Here is a 20,784-nt window from a genome sequence, read left to right as displayed (position 1 = left end):
CAGCGTCATACACGTAAACACGCCCAGTTAAAAACACAATACACGCCCAGTTGGACATAACGAAGAAAAAAAAACGCCCAGCTGTCCATTTCAAACCTCATTTGCATATATATAAAATTGCTCATAACTTGGCCAAAAAGTAACGTTTTTTTTAAAAAAAACACGTTACTGTTATCTACATTGCAGCGCCGATCACATGCAATAGGAGATAGGGATTTGAGAATCTGGTGACAGAGCCTCTTTAAAGGAACAGTGTTACCACAAAAAATGTTTTAATATGTTAAAGATGTTAGTGCTTTATTAAAAACGTTTGGATTAATTTGTGTGTTCGTGTGTTACTTTTTCTTATTTTTACACTTTTTCTTCCCTATGGGGGCTGCCATTTTTTTTTCCATTTCTGTATGTGTCGATTAACGACACATACAGACATGGAATACGGCAGCCACAGTCCCATAGGGACTGCGAACGGGTCCCGTCCCATCCACTTCTGTGTACGCCGTCTGTGTGGGAACTGCGCATGCGCCGCTCCCACACAGTCCAATTTGAAATGCGCGCCGTCCGGCGTCATTTTCCTGTGGACCGGAAGTCGCGGCCGGACAGTAAGATTACTACTTCCGGTCGCGGCTTCCGGACTTGTGCACTTGGACCAGCGGCAGCAGACTGAGCGGAAGGGCCGGAGGGAGCCGCGGCGGCAGGAGCAGGTAAGAGATTTCTATGTATGTTCGTGTTTGTGTGTGTTTACTACTGTATGTAAACCTACTACACTGTGTGTTAGCTCAAAAAATGGCGACACACAGTGTAGGAGGTTAGACCGTTCAATCCCCTCGTTTATCCCGGCACTAGCCAGGATAAAGGAGGGCGGGATTCTCAGAGCTCACTAGAGCGAGTGCTTTTTTCCCAATTTTGCAGCAAAAAGCAATGTGGTTGCTTTACCACATGCAATGCTGCAATTTTGGGAATAGCTCCATCTAGTGACCAGCAATGGGAAATATTATAAATTAGAATCTAATTTATAATATTTCCTGACTCGTGAAAAAAATAAAAAAAATTTGAACAATGTTTAATCACCTATACACTAAATGTTTAATTAAAAAAAACAAACATGTTTTGCTGGCAACACATTCCCTTTAAGGGGTTAATGTTTTTGTCCGAAGGGCGGAAATGAAGAAGAAAACTAAATCTGGCAAAGAAAAGCGACCATCTAGCTTGACGAGGATTTAGTCATTGTACAGACTGCAGATATGTAAGATTTTTGCGGTCGTTGTAGATAATGATGGGGTGAGCAGATCCAACAAGCAGGTATCTCCATTCTCCCAAGGCCCACTTTACAGCGAGCAATTCTCGATCCCCAATGGAGTAGTTGCGCTCAGCAGGAGAGAAGAGTTTGGAGAAGAATCCGCAAGACGCTGACTTACCCATAGAATTTTTTTAAACAGGAGTGTTCCAGCACCTATGGAATCCAAGAAATCTTTGTATAGCTCGGAGACCCTGAGGATGTGGCCACTCCAAGATGGACTTCACCTTTTACGGGTCCATTTGTAGACCATGATCGGAGACAATATAGTCCAGGAAGTGCAAGGACCTCTTTTCAAATACGCACTTCTCCAGTTTCGCGTATAATTTATTCCCCCTTAGCCGCAACAAGACTTGGCGTAGGTGCTTCCAATGCGTTGTCAGATCAGGTGAGTAGATCAAGATGTCATCCAGATATACCACCACACAGACATACAGAAGATCACGGAAGACATTGTTCGTGAACTCCTGGAACACCTCTGGAGCGTTACACAGTCCAAAGGACATGACAAGATACTCGTAGTGACCGTCTCGTGGTTTTCCATTCGTCACCCTTGCATATATGAATCAAGTTATAGGCCCCGAGTGGATCCAGCTTAGTGAACACCTTAGCTTCACGAATCCTGTCGAAGAGCTCAGAGAAAAGTGGCAAGGGGTACTTATTTTTTAACGTGACTTGGTTCAATCCACGGTAATCAATGCATGGTCGGATCCATCCTTTTTCTCCACAAAGAAGTATCCCGCTCCGGCTGGTGAAGTAGACATCCTGATGAACCCCCTCACCAGGTTCTCTGTGACATACTCCAACAAGGCCTGGGTTTCTGGCAAGGAAAGTGGGTAGACCCGTCCACGAGGGACTCAGGCTTCAGGAAGCAACTCTATATGACAGTCATATGGACAATGAGGAGGAAGGACCTCTGCCTCCTTTTTGCTGAAGACATCAGATTAGCTGGCATAATGTGGAGGCAATCCAGAGACTGACTGAGGTAGTGGAGAAAGAACGGGACGAACATGAGGCAGGCAGCGGTGCAGACATCGGGGTCCCCACTGGAGGACCTCTCCGGAGTTCCAATCAAGGACTGGAGCATGTTGGCGAAGCCATGGCAATCCCAGCAGGATGGGGTTGATAGCTTTGGACAAGACATAGAAAGCAATCAGCTCTGAATGAAGGACTCCTATCTGTATTTGCAGTGGTTTGGTGATAGACAGGATAGGGTCAGGCAGAGGTTGTCCATCTACAGAGGCGACTGCCAGAGGTTTCTCTAGAAGAACTGTGGTCAAATGGAGACTATCAACTAAGTCCTACTGGATAAAATTTGCAGGCGCTCTGGAATCCAAGTAAGCAGGCACACAGTGCGATCCCTCACTGGTGACAATTGACACAGGAATAGACTGTTTGGGAGAGAATTTAGTAGTAGAGGGAGATTCACCTTGGATTGTCTCTCCAATCATACCTAGGTGTTGGAGTTTCATGGCTTTTGAGGGCATTGGCACATTAAATGTTTCTTGTGGTTACAGTGCTGACACAATCCAGTCGTTTGTCTGCGTTGCCGTTCCTGGTCCGTCGACCGGAGTCTATCCACCTGCATAGGCTCCTCTAGAGGTGCAGTAGGATAGGGTAGTAGCAGCCTATTGAAATTTTGGTGCCAGTCGACAAGATCTCCTCTCCCGATGAGCTTCCAGAGTGCGCTCTTGGATCCACATATCGATCTGGGTTGCCAGAAGTATTAAGGCATCCAAGGTAGCAGGAAGTTCTTGAGCTGCCAGTTCATCTTTAATATGAGGAGCAAGACCCTTCCAAAAAGTCGCCACTAGGGCCTCATTATTCCAAGCCAGCTCCTCCGTCTGTGTACAGAAGATGGTGTACTCCCCTACAGTTGACTTCCCTTGTTTGAGGGTCAGCAGTGAGGCAGCTGCAGAGGAAGTTCAACCTGTTTTCTCGAACACTGTATGGAAAGTCTTTAGAAATAGTGGTAGATCAGACAATTCCGTGCCCACTCGTTCCAAGATGGGGTTTGCTCAGCCCAGGGATTTGCCAGCGAAGAGAGAAGTAATAAATGCTACCGTGGCCTCATTAGAGGGGAAGAGATGGGCACGTAACCTAAAGTGGATCATACATTGATTGTTGAAGCCTCTACAGGCCCTAGGAACCCCGTCGTAGCGAGGCGGTAGAGGCAGTGAAATTGTAGACCCAGGGCAGGCAGGAGGGGTAACAGGTAGTGAAACAGCGCAACCAGCCAGAGGAGATGCAGTAGGATGATCCAAACGGGTGATTATCCAGACAGACATGATATGTAGCAGACGCTTTGGCACAGATTAGTGGCACAGATGACGCTTGGCATGGCAGATGACACTGGATGTGGCAGATGACACTGGATGTGGCAGATGACACTTAGCGAGGTAGATGATAATGGACGCGGCAGATGGAACAACACGACTCCAATGCTAGACTTCAGTTCAGGAACAAATACAGTTGCAGGATACAGGACACAGGAAGCAGGATATGGGAACACAGGGAACAGGATAGAACTAAGGAACTATTTGCTTAACTAACATGGGAAGGCAACAACGCTCAGGCAAGGAGAGGAAGGGCAGAGCCCTTTTTAAAGTCCAGGATGTAAAGGGATTGGCTGGGGAACTTAGCAAAGGTACATGCGCTGGCCCTTTAAGGCTGGGAGTGAGCGCGCACCCTACAGGAGACAGAGGGGAGTTGGATCCTTAGCATTCAGTTTGCAACAGGGTTACCTGACACGTGTTGGGCCCACATAGAGCACACATCCATGGGCTAAGTCAATAGGAGTAGTGGTGGTATAATGATGAAAAACGACTTCACTTTGCGTGTGTTTACTCTTTCTAGATGATTTATAAAATGGCTGCCTGTCTCTAGGTGATGTTGTTAGTAAAGGTAACTGTAAAAAAAACACAACACCCAGAGGAGACTGGGAGACACTGACAAATATAATGATGAAATGTTACTGGAGGCAGACATAGTTTATAACTTCTGTCCCTTAAAGAGACTCTGTCACCACATTATAAGTGCCCTATCTCCTATATAAGGAGATCTGCGCTGTAATGTAGGTGACAGTAATGCTTTTTATTTAAAAAAACTATCTTTTTTCACAAAGTTAGGAGCGATTTAAGTTTATGCTAATGAGCTTTCTTAATGCCCAAGTGGGCGTACTTTTACTTTCGACCAAGTGGGCGTTGTACAGAGGAGTGCATGACGCTGACCAATCGGGATCATGCACTCCTCTCCATTCATTTACACTGCACTAGCGATATAGTTATATCACTATGTGCAGCTACATACACAAGTCCTAACATTACTACAGTGTCCTGATAATGAATACACATGACCATCCAGCCTGGACGTCATGTGTACTCAGAATCCTGACACTTCTGACTCTTATTTTGTGAGATTCCGGCAAGTGAAACCAAATCTCGTTTAGCTCCGAGATCTCGCGAGATTTCGTATCCGTTGCTGGAATCTCACAAAAAAGATTCAGAAGTGTCAGGATTCTGAGTACACATGACCTCCAGGCTGGATGGTCATGTGTATTCATTATCAGGACACTGTAGTAATGTTAGGACTTGTGTATGTAGCTGCACATAGTGATATAACTATATCGCTAGTGCAGTGTAAATGAATGGAGAGGAGTGCATGATGCCGATTGGTCAGCGTCATGCACTCCTCTGTACAACGCCCACTTGGTCGAAAGTAAAAGTACGCCCACTTGGGCATTAAGAAAGCTCATTAGCATAAACTTAAATCGCTCCCAACATTGTGAAAAAAATATAGTTTTTTTAATTAAAAAGCATTACTGTGACCTACATTACAGCGCAGATCTCCTTATATAGGAGATAGGGCACTTATAATGTGGTGACAGAGTCTCTTTAATAACCTACTATTCACCTATTACATACCTGGACATTGTTACCTGAATGGCAGTGGTGGGTCACATGACTGACTCCATCTTTAGTCCATTCAGTTATCCTATGGATGCATTACTATGGACTATACCATATATTTTTTTTTTTAGATAGAGGCAACTGCACAGATGTAAAAAAAAGATGTGAGCATAATTTCTAACACATGTAGATTAGAAAACGGTTTGATTTTCTATTCTATAAATAAACTGATACAAAAAATAAAAAGTGGACAACCCCTTTAAGTGATTTTACATTTGCATGGTTTGTAGAGTTTACTTGGGTTTATGTGCATTGTGACAGGTATACCATCTTGGATTTGATAATACATGGCATACTAGAACATGTTTACTCTAGGACAACTAATATTCTTGAAACAAATATAATTATTAAAATGAATAAACATATGGAGGACAAATGAGTTAATCATTGGTTCACAGCATACATGCAATATAAATACAGCCATACATAAGCAGTGGCACTGCAGTACATTTACAAAGCCTTCCCTTCAGAGATCAGTTTGGTTGCGAGGAACAGATATAGAATGTGAAGTGTTAGGGTATGTTCACACGGCGGGGGTCCGTAACGGCTGAAATTACGGGGATGTTTCAGCCTGAAAACATCCCCGTAATTTCAGCCGTACCGGCATGTGCAGGCGCTTGAACGCCGCGTCAATTACGGGCGTAATTAGCGCTGCTATTCATTGGAGTCAATGAATAGCGGCTCCAATTACGGCCAAAGAAGTGACAGGTCACTTCTTCTACGCGGGCGTCTAATTACGCGCCGTCATTTGACAGCGGCGCGTAAATATACGCCTCGTGTGAACAGACAAACGTCTGCCCATTGCTTTCAATGGGCAGATGTTTGTCAGCGCTATTGAGGCGCTATTTTCGGGCGTAATTCGGGGCAAAAACGCCCGATTTACGTCCGTAAATAGGCCGTGTGAACATACCCTTAGGGTATGTTCACACAGCTTCTTTTCAGCTGTTTTTCGGGCCATAAACACCCCGAAAAATGGCTGAAAAAACAAGCTGAACGCCTCCAAACATCTGCCCATTGATTTCAATGGGAAAAACTGTGTTTCGTTGCGACGAGGCGTTTTTTATGTTGCAATTTGTCGATTCTTGTGCATGTCGCTTCTTGAGCCGTTTTTGGAGCCGTTTTTCATTGGGTCAATAGAAAAACAGCTCCAAAAATAGCCGTAAAAAACCCATCAAACCCGCTAGATGCATAAAAACCGGCTGAAAATCGGGGGCTGTTTTCCCTTGAAAACATCTCCGTATTTTACGGCTGTTTTTAGTTTGCCGTGTGAACATACCCTTACAAATGACAACACCCTAGATAGGACATGTTCGCTATGGGAATTCCATAACTCCATCTATTTCATACCCGCTTGTAATTGTTCATGAATATGTACTTAGCATTGCCATAAATCTGTGATTCATTTTTCTCTACACAGATCATTCCAAAGGTTTTGGAGGACGTTTCGGAGTTCAATCTGACCGTGTGGACAAGGTGATAAGATGACACAGTGCAAACATATTTACAGTTAGGGTGGACAAGGTCTATGATAGAAGGAGGACAGCTGGGGGTAAAAAGTTATTAGTGATTAAGAAGTGACAGGTATAGAACAAGTAAAAGATAAGTAAAGTAAATGTCATTACATTTGTATATTATTACTATTTAATCAAGTAGTCACCTAATGACTGTGCATAGGGAACGTTGCTAAATATAAACAGTAGATAAGAATATAGCCGGCACTACTGACAAACAGTCAAGGTTCACATGTAACAAATCCATTCTGTGATCGGAGATACTTGGCTGCTAATTTCCCAGGTGGTGCTCTGTGTAAACAGTGTAATGTGTATTGTGACCATGAATCGTAGCTATTAAGAGGGTGAAGCCATGCATCAACTACAGGACACTAACACCTATATGCTACTGACAGAAGACTCTACTAAACAACCCCTTCCTGCTCAGCTCAGTACTATTACGTCGGGCTTAGCGCATCGTTCGCGCTCAGCTTAGTAATAGTACTGGCCTGATTTAGCACACCGCCATTATTAGCCGGTGTGTGTTTGAGTTGTGATACCTGCTGTTTTCGACAGCAGGCTATCACAGCTCAGTGTGCAGGGACCGATCGTGGTGGTCCCTGCCGATTAACCCCTTAGAAGCCGCGTTCAATAGCGATCGCGGCTTCTAACGGGTTACTATGGCCACCAGAGGCCTAGCAATGGCTGCCGGTCTGCTATCTACAGAAGCCTAGTAGGTCCTGCCATAGGCAGGACCCACTATACTTGCTGTCAGTGAGTAACTGACAGCTGTAATACACTGCACTACGCGTAGTGCAGTGTATTAGAATTGCAATCAGGGCCTCCTGCCGTCCCCTAGTGGGACAAAATAAAAAAGTAAAAAAAAGGTTGTATAAAAATAGCAAAATAAAAGTTTTAAAGTAATAAATGTAAAAATGCCCCTTTTTCCCTTATCAGTCCTTTATTATTAAAATAAATAAATAAATAAATAAACTATACAGTATATCATTGATATCGCCGTGTCCGTAAAGGCCTGACCGACAAAAGTATTTAGTTATTTATCACGCACAGTGAACCCCGTAAAAGAAAATAATAATAAACCATACCAGAATCAACATTTTTTGGTCAATTCACCTCCCAAAAAATGGAATAAAATGAGAGCAAAAAGTCGCATGTACCCAAAAATGGTCCTGATCGAAACAGTTCGTTACACAAAAAACAAGTCCTCACACGGATTTCTTGATCGAAAAATAAAAAAGTTATGGCCCTTAGAATATGGCAACACAAAAAGTAAATTATTTTTTTTTTAAAGTATGTTATTGGGCAAACGCCATAAGACATAAAAAAATATACATATGGTATCGCCGTAATCGTATCAACCCGCAGAATAAAGTGAATATTTAATTTATAGCGCATGGTGAATGCTGTAAAAAAAGGAATAAAAACCAATAGTAGAGTTGCTGTATTTTAGTCACTACACCTATTAAAAAGTAGAATAAAAACTGATCAACAAGTCGCATGCACCCCATGAAAACTATAATGAATTCCTCAAGGGGTTTAGTCTCAAAATGGGGTCACTTTTAAGGGGTTTCCCCTGTACTGGTACCTCATAAGCACTGCAAATGCGACATGGCGCCCAGAAACCAATCCAGCAAAATCTACATGCCAAATAGCGCTCCTGCCTTTCTGAGCCCTGCCGTTTGTCCAACCAGCAGTTTATGACCACATATGGGGTATTGCTGTAATCGGGAGAAATTTTCAAATCTTGGGGTGCTTTTTCTCCTTTATTCCTTATAAAAATTAAAAATTTGCATGTTTTAACAGAAAAAGATGTGATTTTAAATTTCACAGTCTAATTCCACAAAATGCCGCAAAAAGCCTGTGGGGTCTAAATGCTCACTATACCCCTTGATAAATTCCTTTGGGGTGTAGTTTGCCAAATGGGGTCACTTTTGAGGGTTCCTACTGTTTTGGCACCACAAGACCTCTTCAAACCTGACATGGTGCCTAAAATATAATCGAAAAAAAAAGGAGGCTACAAAATCCTCTAGGTGCTCCTTTTCTTCTGAGGCAGGTGCTTCAGTCCATTAGCACACTAGGGCCAGATGTGGGATATTACTAAAAAATGCAAAATCTGTATAAATATTGAGTTGTGTTAAAAAACATTCTACTTGTCATTTTGAATACTTTGAGGGGTCCGTTGTTATATGGGGGGTTCTTATATATAGGCCCATCAAAGCCCCTTCAGAACTGAACTGGTACCTAAAAAAAAAAGGCTTTTGACATTTTCTTCAAAATATGGGAAATTGCTGCTTATATTCTAAGCCTTCTAACGTCCTAAAAAAACATTATTTCAAAAAACGATGCCAACATAAAGTATACATATATGAAATGTTAACTAGTAACTATTTTGGGTGGTATAAATCTGCCTTACAAGCCGATACATTTAATTTCAGAAAACTGCAATTTTTTCAACATTTTCTGTAAATTTTGCTATTTTTAAAAAATAAATGCTGAATTTATCGACCAAATTTTACCACTAACAAAGTCCAATGTGTCACGAGAAAACAAACTCAGAATCGATAGGATTAATAAAGGCATTCCAAATTTATTACCACATAAAGGGACACATGTCAGATTTTAAAAATCCGCTCTGAGCCTTAGGGTATGTGCACACAATAACTGCAATTACGTCTGAAATTACGGAGCTGTTTTCAGGAGAAAACAGCTCCTGAATTTCAGACGTAATTGCATGTACTCGCGTTTCGCGGGGCGTCTTTTACGGATGTAATTTGGAGCTGTTCTTCATTGGAGTCAATGAAAAACTGCTCCAATTACGTCCCAAGAAGTGTCCTGTACTTCTTTTGACGAGGCTGTAATTTAACGCGCCGTCTTTTGACAGTGACGCGTAGAATGACAGGTCGTCGGCACAGTACATCGTAAAGCCCATTGAAAGTAATGGACAGATGTTTGCCGACGTATTGGAGACGGTTTTTCAGACGTAATTTGAGGCGTAAAACGCCTCCATTACGTCTGAAAAGAGGTCGTGTGAACCCAGCCTTAAGGCCCAAACTAGGCTGCGTCATTAAGGGGCTAATATTGATCGCAGATGCTATTAAGAAAGGGATTTGAGTTAAAGATACTATCCAAGAGATTGGCTGAGATTTTTTTTCCAAGACGCCGACTAAACCCAATTGGTATTTTTTGCCTAAAATTCATAAATCAATGACTAATCCCCCTGGCACACCGATCGTGGCAGGCAGTGGTTCTGCTTCAGAGCCAATGTCCCGCTACTTGGATTGGTATATACCACCCCTATTGCAGAGAGTACCATCCTATCTACTGGACACAAAAGCACTTTTACAAAACTTGACTCAGACGATTTGGCAGCCCTCTTTCAAGCTGGCAACAATTGATGTTGTCTGCCTATAGACGAGAATTCACCATGATTATGACATTAAGGCTATAAGGACATTTTTACAAAGGAACAAGCAAAGAAAAATCTTGCATAGAGTTTATCTGTGAAGTCCTTCTCTTTGTATTAACTCCCAATTCGTTATGGTAGGTGACAAGTGGTACACTCAATGCATGGGGACAGCGAATAGGACACTGGTTGCCCCAATTCTGGCAAACTTATTCTCTGACAATTGGGGGGAGATATATCTCTATAATGTATGCAATCTCTACTTGAACTATATTGAGTGATGGAGCCGTTTCACAGACGATATGATTATCGTCTGATCGGGAACAGAACAAGAGTTCTGTAAAGGATCTGCCAGGCACAGCTTCGGGGTTAACTCCCTTAATTAATCAGTCAGCACCTGAATCTACATCCCTGAGACTGACTCCAGCTTCCACCACTCAGGCTGGCAGGCTTAGGAGTGGGAGAGCCTATCGCAGCCTGGCCAGACTCAGCTAGCTCCCGCCCTCTGTCTATTTATACCTGCATTTCCTGTTCCTCCTTGCTTGTTACTCTTTTTCGTGTGGTTTCCTGGCCCAGCTACAGCTCCTTCTATTTTGTTCCTGCTCCATACAGACCCTGGCTTACTGACTACTCTTCTGCTCTTCGTTTGGTACCTCGCACACTCCTGGCTTGACTCGGCTCGTTCACCACTCTGGTTGCTCACGGTGTTGCCGTGGGCAACTGCCCCTTTCCCTTGCTTGTATTCCCTTGTGTGTTTGTCGTGCACTTACTGAGTGCAGGGACCGCCGCCCAGTTGTACCCCGTCGCCTAGGGCGGGTCGTTGCAAGTAGGCAGGGACAGAGTGGCGGGTAGATTAGGGCTCACTTGTCCGTTTCCCTACCCCCCGGTCACTACAAGTTCTTGGATTTTGTGCTGTACATTTATGAGAATAATTAAAATGTGGAATACACGGCTTATTTTTAGGGGGAACCCAGGAAGAATTTTTTTGATGTACAAATTCAAGCTAGGGAATCTTGTGTGTCCACAAATGGCTTTAGGAAGCCAATAGCCACTAATGCTTTATTAGATTTTGAACACTATCACCCTCCACATACTAAACAATCTCTCCTATATGGTCAGTTCTTACATCTACGGAGAATCAACAGTGAATATAAAACATTTTTCGGACAGTCCCTGTAATTAATTGAGAGATTACAATTAAATTACTATTTCAAGCGGAATTAACCAAGATAGATGAAAATTATTATATGGAGGTCATAGTAAAAAGGACAGAGATGTGTATTTTCCTTCCAGTATTGCCTATTGGCAAGTCAGGTGGTATTAGAAAACACTGGCATGTATTAGAGGCCAATCTGTATATGCACGACAAGACAATGCAGTTACTGATTATTTTGTTTAGAAGATTTAGAAATCTCAGGCACAAATTGGTGGGAAGCCGGTATCAAGATAAATACATGAATTGGTTGCGTGATATGGCTCCTAAAGGCAACAATAAATGCGTGTCCTGCTCTTTTTGTAAACATATGTATACAGAATGCAATATCTATATAGGGGGCATACAACACGTTGCGACACAAATTATTACGTGCCGCAACGATTTTGTTGTCTATGTTATGTTCTGCCCCTGTAAATTATTTTATATCAGAAAAACAATCTGCCCCATCTTTAAACGTTCACGCGGACATGTATATTCACTAACAACTGGAAAGGGAGCGCCACAATTTATTTTACATGTTAGAGAAATACATGGAGGGGATGCTTCAGTATTGAGATTTACTGGACTGCAAAGAGTATTTCCTCCGGATAACTGGTTAGATACTGTAGACATACTAGGCTGTTGCTATGTGAGGCAATCTGCATTATGAAGTTGGAAGCACTGGGACCATTAGGGTATGTTCACACGTAGTCAACAAAAACGTTTGAAAATCCAGAGCTGTTTTCAAGGGAAAACAGACCCTGCTTTTCAGACGTTTTTTTACCAACTCGCATTTTTCACGGCGTTTTCCGCGCCGTTTTCGCTGCATTTTTTACGTCCGTTTTTGGAGCTGTTTTCATTGGAGTCTATGAGAAAACAGCTCCAAAAACGTCCAAAGAAGTGTCCTGCACTTCTTTTGACGAGGCTGTATTTTTACGCGTCGTCGTTTGACAGCTGTCAAACGACGACGCGTAAATAACAGGTCGTCTGCACAGTACGTCGGCAAACCCATTCAAATGAATGGGCAGATGTTTGCCGACGTATTGGAGCCGTATTTTCAGACGTAAAACGAGGCATAATATGCCTCGTATACGTCTGAAATTTGGCCGTGTGAACATACCCTAAGGATAAACGATAGAAATGACCTGCCATCCTTTTTATAGAGTTTGTATTGTATTTATTAATCTGTTCGTATTTTGATACATTGAAATCAGATGTTGTTAATGTCTTGTAATGTCAGCATGGCAGGTGATTTGAACGCGCTTGTCCGATTCCCTGTTAGGCCTTGGGAAAGCGTCTGAAACAGCCGTTGGACTATATATGTCTTTTTTTTTCATTTGAGTACCTGTTATTAATCACGAGAATAAAAGTTTGCAATATATCTAACAGCGAGTGGCATGAATTTCTCGTACCCTGTTTGCTAAATATAATTTTACAATTTGTGGCCTCATTTGCATGAGGAGAAGCAAAACAAAGTAAAATAGTGACTACCAAGGATTTTAAACGTTGCTAAAAATGTTTTTGCAAAAAATAGGTTGTAACCGAATTAAGCCAACAGTAAAATGGCAGCAGTGCTACAAAAAAGAATTTGCCCCTTTTTAGATGTCCCCTATCTTTGCATATTTGTCAATCTTAGTGGTTTATGATACTTGAAGGCTATGTACACCATTGAACCCAAAAACAGATATAAAGCAACTTTTAAATTCACTTTAATTAATTTAATTTTCTTTTTACTTTTTAAGATACAGCTTCTATCTATTCTGTATACATAGAAACTGTATCATTCTCTGAAAGCCGATTCCGTCATGTCAGCTGAACTGACATCTCCGGTGAAAGCTAGTCTTGTGTGTCTCTAATTCAACTCAGATGTGATTGTCATTAGCTGAATGGTGTGTGTCAGAGACACGCTGGACCAGCTTACAGTTGAGACGTCCGTTCTTCTGATCTGACAGCTGCGGCTTTGCCAGAATGATACATCTTCTATGTATACAGGATACATAAAAGCTGTATCTTAAAAAGTTTAAAAAAAAATTAACTACAGTCAATTTGAAAGTTGCTTTAAATCACTTCATTTATTAAACATTGATTTAAAAAAAAATTAAAAAAAATATGTTCGTATAAAGGTGTACATAGCCTTTAAACAAAATCAAATATTAGACAAATAGAACCTGCGTAAACACTGTTCTTTAATTATTACTGTATTTATGTAACAAAAGTAGCAAAAATAATTATAACAAATGCTTCCTGTAAATTCATATCCACCCTTCACCTTGTTTCTCTTTAACTAATCAGATATAGACTTTGGATATATATTAGTACTTGAGTGATTAGTAAATCAGAAGTTAGAGCCGAAGCCAAAGTAGTTATTATGTTTCTTTCACTTACAGAGATATTGATATTTTTATTTTATCTTCATGTCTATTGTAGAAGCGTGACAACATGAAATGCAGCCATGCTGGTTGTCATTTGAAATGATCCCCTCAGGCGTTGTTATCATTTAGTCAATGTGCTGTCAAAATTGACTTAGATTCTGAGAAGTTGTTACTTTTTCACATGCGTGATATTAGTCTTAATAATTTTGCTCCTTAATGGGTTTGTCCAATTCTGGAAAAAAAAAAAAAAGATCTGCAAATGTTTTAAAAATAATAAAAAAGAAACACTACTCACCACTTCCTTCCCCTGCCGATCCAGCAGAGATGCACCGGCGGTCTTTGTTTACAAGCTGCTAGCGATGACATTGCCGTATCAGAATGTGAGCGCTGAATTGAATCCGTGGCCTCAGCAGTTACTTGCAAGTGATGCTAGTAGTAGCGTACGTGACCACTGAAGCCACTGATTGGCTACAGCAGTCACATTCAGCCATGGCACGTCATTGCTAGCTGCTTGTAAGCTTGGGGGACCGACGTAGCATCTGTGCTGGATCCGGAGGTTTAAACAAATAAGTGGTGTTTTTTTTAATTTTTTTTATCTACTGCAGATTTTAGACCCGCAAATCTGGATGGAAAATACACAACAAATCCGCTACATGTAATACCAAAAAGAGAGACCGCTGAGTCTATAAGTCAAATATAAAATATAAATTTTTATTTAATCAATTCTAAAAAATTACATGCACAAAACATTTAAAAAATGAATCTCCACAGATGAAAAAGGGAGAGTAATGGATTTCATCTGTGGAGATTCATTTTTTAAATGTTTTGTGCATGTAATTTTTTAGAATTATTGAAATAAAAATTAATATTTTATATTTGACTTATAGACTCAGCGGTCTCTCCTTTTGGTATTATATATAAGGAGTACAGTCATGTTACCTGAGGGATTTATAATGTAGAATGGTGCATGTGTATGCCCTGTGTATAGGTTATAGTAAATCCGCTACATGTGCAGGGAACCTAAGGGCACATCAGACGTGGCAGAGTTTTTCTGCTACAAATGTTGGTGCAGATTTGGGGCAATTACGCAACGAATCTGCAGCAACATTTGCATATTTGACAGGTAATTCAGACGTTGCAGAAATCACAGCGGACTTGCCACAGATTTCAGTTTTTGCATTTCATAGGCTGAAATCCGCAGTGAAATTCCGCTTCTTCTCTGCAACAGACAGTGCATGCTGCAGAGGGGAAATTCTGCACTGCAGCCTATGATCCGCAGCTGAGTTTTCCGCAACGTCTGAACTAACTTTCCTAAAAATGTATAGAAACAAATGTAAAAAACGGCCGCGTGAGAATTCCACTGCGGACTGTCCACAGCAGAATTCCACAGCAATTCCGCCATGTGTGAATGTGCCCTAAGGCTAGATTCAGACACAGCATCAACTTATGTGTTTTTTCCAGCATTTTTTTATGCTTTCTTGTTCCAAAAAAATGATTTGGCCAGATGTCACTTTAAAGTCTATAGCAAAATATGAGACATACACAAAATTTTGGTTTGTGGCGTTTTTGACGTCAGTGGTGTTTTATTAAAAACTGCATGATCGAGGTTTTGTCATTTTTTCCTGAAGTTTTCTCCATACACTTTTATACAGGACTTCAAAAACGCCCAAAAAATGCTTGCGCAAAATGACTCTAAATAAAAAAACTCCACTAAAAGCGCATATAAAAGAAATCATACTAAGGCCTGATTTACACGAGCGTGTGCGTTTTGCGCACGCAAAAAACGTGGCATTTTGCGTGCGCAAAAGGCACTTAACAGCTCAGTGTGTCATCAGTGTATGATGCGCGGCTGCGTGATTTTCGCGCAGCCGCCATCATTATGACACTCCATTTGGATGTTTGTAAACAGAAAAACACGTGGTTCAGAGTTTGACAGCTGCTGCGCGATTCACGCAGTTCGCACGGAAGAGCTTCCGTGCGGCATGCGTGGTTTTCACGCACCCATTGACTTCAATGGGTGCATGATGCGCGAAAAACGGCGAAATATAGAACATGTCGTGAGTTTTACGCTGCGTAAAACTCACGGACTGTCTGCAGTGCCCCATAGACTAATATAGGTGCGTACGACACGCGTGAAAAGCTTGCGCATCGCACGCTCGTATATTACGCTCGTGTAAATGATGCCTAAATGAAAAATTTCTTCAAAAGTGTGTGATTGGAGGCCTGAGGCTGGATTCACACACAACATTTTGCTTTCATGTTATTTTCGTTGATGTTTTTCACTGTTTTTCTTAGATTAAAAAATGCTGCGGCCAGATGTTCCTTGAAATATAGAAAACATTACATACAAAGCATTTTGGTTTGCGGCGTTTTTTGGCTTCAGTAGTGGTTTCTTTTTTTTCAAAATGAAGTATACCAAGGGTATGACATTTTTTGCCCTTTTTCTCATAGACTTCCCTATTGAAAAACACCAGAAACAAACGCATGTACAAAATATTAAAAAAATAAATAACCACCAAAAATGCATGAGAAACTACGTTTTTTTAACAAGTGTTTTAAAAAGATGAAAAAATAGAGTGTGTAAAGGAGGTGCAATAATTATGTTCACACATGGCAAATTTGTTGCAGAAAACCTGTCCCATACATCGGAATGTTTTTTTTCTGGAGCATGTTCATAGATTTTTACAAACCCCAATTAGGCCAGGATCACACACAGAGTTTTGATGTCATTTTTGTGTCCATTTTTGGCTGTTTTTTTAAGCCAAAGCCAGTAGTGGATCCAAAAGGAGGGACAGGTGTAAAGAAAAGACTGATGTTTCTCCTTTCTTTTATGGCTAAAAAAAACTGAGCCAAAAACTGCATCAAAAGGGCGGGTTCACACGTGGCGGAATTTCACTTAAATTCCGCTGCGGACACTCCGCAGCGTTAATCCGCAGCGGTGCCGTTTGTCCATTGACTTACACTTTAATTTAGCAGTGTTCGTTTAGACGAGGCGTAAAATTCCGCTGCGGAGCATAGGCTGCGGAGCGGAATTTGGTGTCCGCAGCATGCTCTGTCTGTTGCGGAGCAGTGGCGGACTCATGGCGGAATTTCTCCATTGACTTCAATGGAGAGTCAAAATTCCGCAATGAAGTCCGCAGATCTTATGTGTGCTGCGGAGCGTATTGTTTTTACTACCATGACATTTCTTCATTCTGGCTGGACCTATGTATTTCTAGGTCTACAGCCAGACTGAGGAAGTCAATGGGGCTCCCGTAATGACATGAGCGTTGCTAGGAGACGTCTGTAAATAGTCACTGTCCAGGGTGCTGAAAGTGTTAAGCGATCGGCAGTAACTGTTTCTGCACCCGGGACAGTGACTACCGATCTCAATATACATGTATCTGTAAAAAACATATAAGTTCATACTTACCGAGAACTCCCTGCTTCTGTCTCCAGTCCAGCCTCCCAGGATGACGTTTCAGTCTAAGTGACGGCTGCAGCCAATCACAGGCCAAGCACAGGCTGCAGCGGTCACATGGACTGGTGCGTCATCCAGGGAGGTCGGGCTGGATGCCGAAAGAGGGACGCGTCACCAAGACAACGGCCGGTAAGTATGAAATTCTTTTACTTTCCCTAGGGAAAGTGCTGTCCCTTCTCTCTATCCTGCACCGATAGGGAGAAGGGAAGCACTTTTCCCGCAGTCCGCAGCAGCTAGTCCGCATCAATTTTCTGCACATTTTGTGCAGATCCGCAGCAGAATCTGCAACGCAGATTCTGTGCGGCATTGATGCGGACAGTTGCGGAGGAATTCCGCCACGTCTGGCCGTGCCCAAACTGTGTGTGATCCTGGCTTTAGATGAATGGAACTGTCAAAGAAGTTTCTAAAACAAATTGGCTACGTGTGAAAATTAGAAGCTGTTTATGTAAACAAACTCAAAGTGTTCAAATTATTTGAGGAACTGAAGTTTATGGTCCTATTCACACAGAGTTGTTTGTAAGCTGAAAAAAATCTGCCTCCGAATTCATTCAGGAATTTTGAGGCAGATTTTGACATGCCTGCGCCTTTTTTGCCACATTTTTCTCCCATGGCCATTGAAGTTAATGCAAATACTGCGGGCAAAAAATACAGCGAAAAATGCTCGGAAACGAGCACCGCAGGTTTTTTATGCCTCCCATTGATTTAAATGGGGGGTCAGAGGCAGAAACTGTGGCAAGAAAGGACATGCCACTTTTTTTCCCCGCGAGCGGCTAAAAGCCGCCCAGGAAAAAAACAAAACGCCTCTGCCTCCCATTGATATCACCCCCATGGTGATTTCAGCTATTTTTTGGCACTGATTGTGACGTGATTTCAGCGTCAAAATCAGCGCCAAAAAAACTGTGTGAACAGGGCCTATAAAAACAACAATTGAAATAATATCTAATTATGTCTCTTATTTATTTTTTAATGCAAATTAAGAAAAACAATTGTATTGTGGTGAATCCGTGTTAATTTCTGGTGCTGTGTTTTTCAGTCTGCCGTAGGATTTGAATATAAAGAACAGTTGCAGCAACATTCATCCCAGCAAGGTTAGTGATGGAAGAGCAGTAAGGTTTTTGTTTAAATGGGTTTTCCCACCACATCAACTTATTACCTATCCACAGGATAGGTGATAAGTGTTTGGTCGCTGGGACTCCGCAGATCAAGAGTACGGGGGAACCAAGTCCCCTAAATGAACGGAGCGCCAGTTGCGCATGCCTGCTGCTGCTCCGTTGATTCTGTATGTGGTAGGTAATAAGCTGATGTGGTGGGATAGAACAGGTTTTTTTATTAAAAGACAATAAAAACAAATATCAGCAAAAGAGGCATGTCATCATCGGTATGCCATACATGAGACTAGAAAGTAAGGGCATGACCACACATGGCGGAATTCCTCCGCAACTGTCCGCATCAATGCCGCACCTAATCCGGGTTGCGGATTACGGCTGCGGATCTGCACAAAATGTGCAGAAAATTGATGCGGACTAGCTGCTGCGGACTGCGGGAAAAGTGCTTCCCTTCTCCCTATCAGTGCAGGATAGAGAGAAGGGACAGCACTTTCCCTAGTGAAAGTAAAAGAAATTCATACTTACCGCCCGTTGTCTTTATGACGCGTCCCTCCTTCGGCATCCAGCCCGACCTCCCTGGATGACGCGCCAGTCCATGTGACCGCTGCAGCCTGTGCTTGGCCTGTGATTGGCTGCAGCCGTCACTTACACTGAAACGTCATCCTGGGAAGCTGGACTGGAGACAGAAGCAGGGAGTTCTCGGTAAGTATGAACTTCTATTTTTTTTACAGGTTGCTGTATATTGAGATCGTAGTCACTGTCCAGGGTGCAGAAACAGTTACTGCCGATCGCTTAACTCTTTCAGCACCCTGGACAGTGACTATTTACTGACGTCTCCTAGCAACGCTCCCGTCATTACGGGAGCCCCATTGACTTCCTCAGTCTGGCTGTAGACCTAGAAATACATAGGTCCAGCCAGAATGAAGAAATGTCAAGTTAAAAAAGCAAGACGCATCCGCAGCACACATGACATGTGCATGACAGCTGCGGACTTCATTGCGGAACTTTGAATCTCCATTGAAGTCAATGGAGAAATTCCGCCATGAGTCCGCCACTGGTCCGCAACAGACAGAGCATGCTGCGGACACCAAATTCCGCTCCGCAGCCTATGCTCCGCAGCGGAATTGTACGCATCGTGTAAACGAACACTGCTAAATTAAAGTGAAAGTCAATGGAGAAACGGCTCCGCTGCGGATTAACGCTGCGGAGTGTCCGCAGCGGAATTTAAGTGAAATTCCGCCATGTGTGAACCCGCCCTAAGAGTTCCAGATCACGAGAAAATACAAAACAAGTATAACATTAAAGTGTCAGAAAGAACACATCAAGGTATCAACACATCTCCGAGAAAAAAAATATTTGAATTCCCCAATATTAAACATTCTGTTTCAAAAATATAAAAGACTAATCAGCAAATGAATCAAAGGAAGACAAAAGACAAACAGGACACAAGAATATGAGGAAAGGTGAGGATCAGAGGGGAGAGCCGGTGAACTCAAGCAAGGCAAGCAAGCAAGATATCCCACTTATCCCATATTAAATCAAATTGGTCTGTCCTATTCTACCAAGGAAGTCAGGGAAGTTTGCTTCCAGTGTCAGGCTATAAAGCATTGGGCGGCATTTAGAATATGCAAAAGTTAGCCTGGTGGATCATTTCCCAACTGGAATGGGGGATATTAAGCAAATAAGCTAATAGGTCAAGAGGGATATCACATCCCAACACCTGGTGCACAAGGTGCTCAACCTCTAACCAAAAAGGTTGTATGAGGGGACAATCTCAGAAAATATGGAATAGAGTTCCCTTAGGGCACGTTCAGACCGGGCGTAAATTTACCGCTGCAGATTTTGCTGCAAATTTGTGTGTGGCAATAACGCAATGAATTTGGCAGTGACATGCAGTTCTTTTTCGTGGGCGTTTGTTTATGTGGCCGTTTTTCAAAGCGGCCACGTAAAACAACACCCAGTTGGAACAGACTGCTGTATTTCCCATTGAAATCAATGGGCAGATGTTTGGAGGCGTTTTGTTTCCAACTGTTTGGCCATTTTTCGGCCGTTTATGGCCAGAAAAACGTCCGAAAATAAGCCGTATGAACATACCCAAAGGGTCTATAAATGATCAGTGGATAGTAGAAGCCATTTACTACAACATGTAAAGAAGCATCAATAGTTCGCTACTGGTATATTGCACTATGATTTGTATATTGTAATATTATTCTCTATATTATAAGCTCAGCATTAGTGGCGACTTTGTTGCATATTTAATATCACGGTCTAAACTGAAATCAATCATTGGGTTAAATTGGTTAAAGTCTAAGGGTATGTTCACACACTTAACAAAATACGTCTGAAAATACGGACCTGTTTTCAAGGGAAAACAGCTCCTGATTTTCAGCCGTTTTTTCAGCCGTTTTTCGTGGCGTTTTTTACTGACGTTTTTGGAGCTGTTTTTCTATTGAGTCAATGAAAAATGGCTCCAAA

The 20,784-nt window shown here is 42.1% G+C and overlaps 1 protein-coding gene across 1 annotated transcript in view; it reads left to right on the top strand.

Moving 5' to 3' along the window:
* Positions 1-20,784, top strand: part of LOC142748010 (src substrate cortactin-like) — a 73,386-nt gene that overhangs the window by 38,485 nt on the left and 14,117 nt on the right. The window contains exons 7-8 of the mRNA XM_075855128.1: positions 6,680-6,735; positions 18,237-18,291. Coding sequence (XP_075711243.1) covers positions 6,680-6,735; positions 18,237-18,291 — 111 coding nt within the window. The remainder of the gene's footprint in view (positions 1-6,679; positions 6,736-18,236; positions 18,292-20,784) is intronic.

This window comes from Rhinoderma darwinii, chromosome 3, assembly GCF_050947455.1.
Source record: "Rhinoderma darwinii isolate aRhiDar2 chromosome 3, aRhiDar2.hap1, whole genome shotgun sequence".
Lineage (NCBI taxonomy): Eukaryota > Metazoa > Chordata > Amphibia > Anura > Rhinodermatidae > Rhinoderma > Rhinoderma darwinii.
This window is presented reverse-complemented; position numbering and strand designations above follow the sequence as displayed.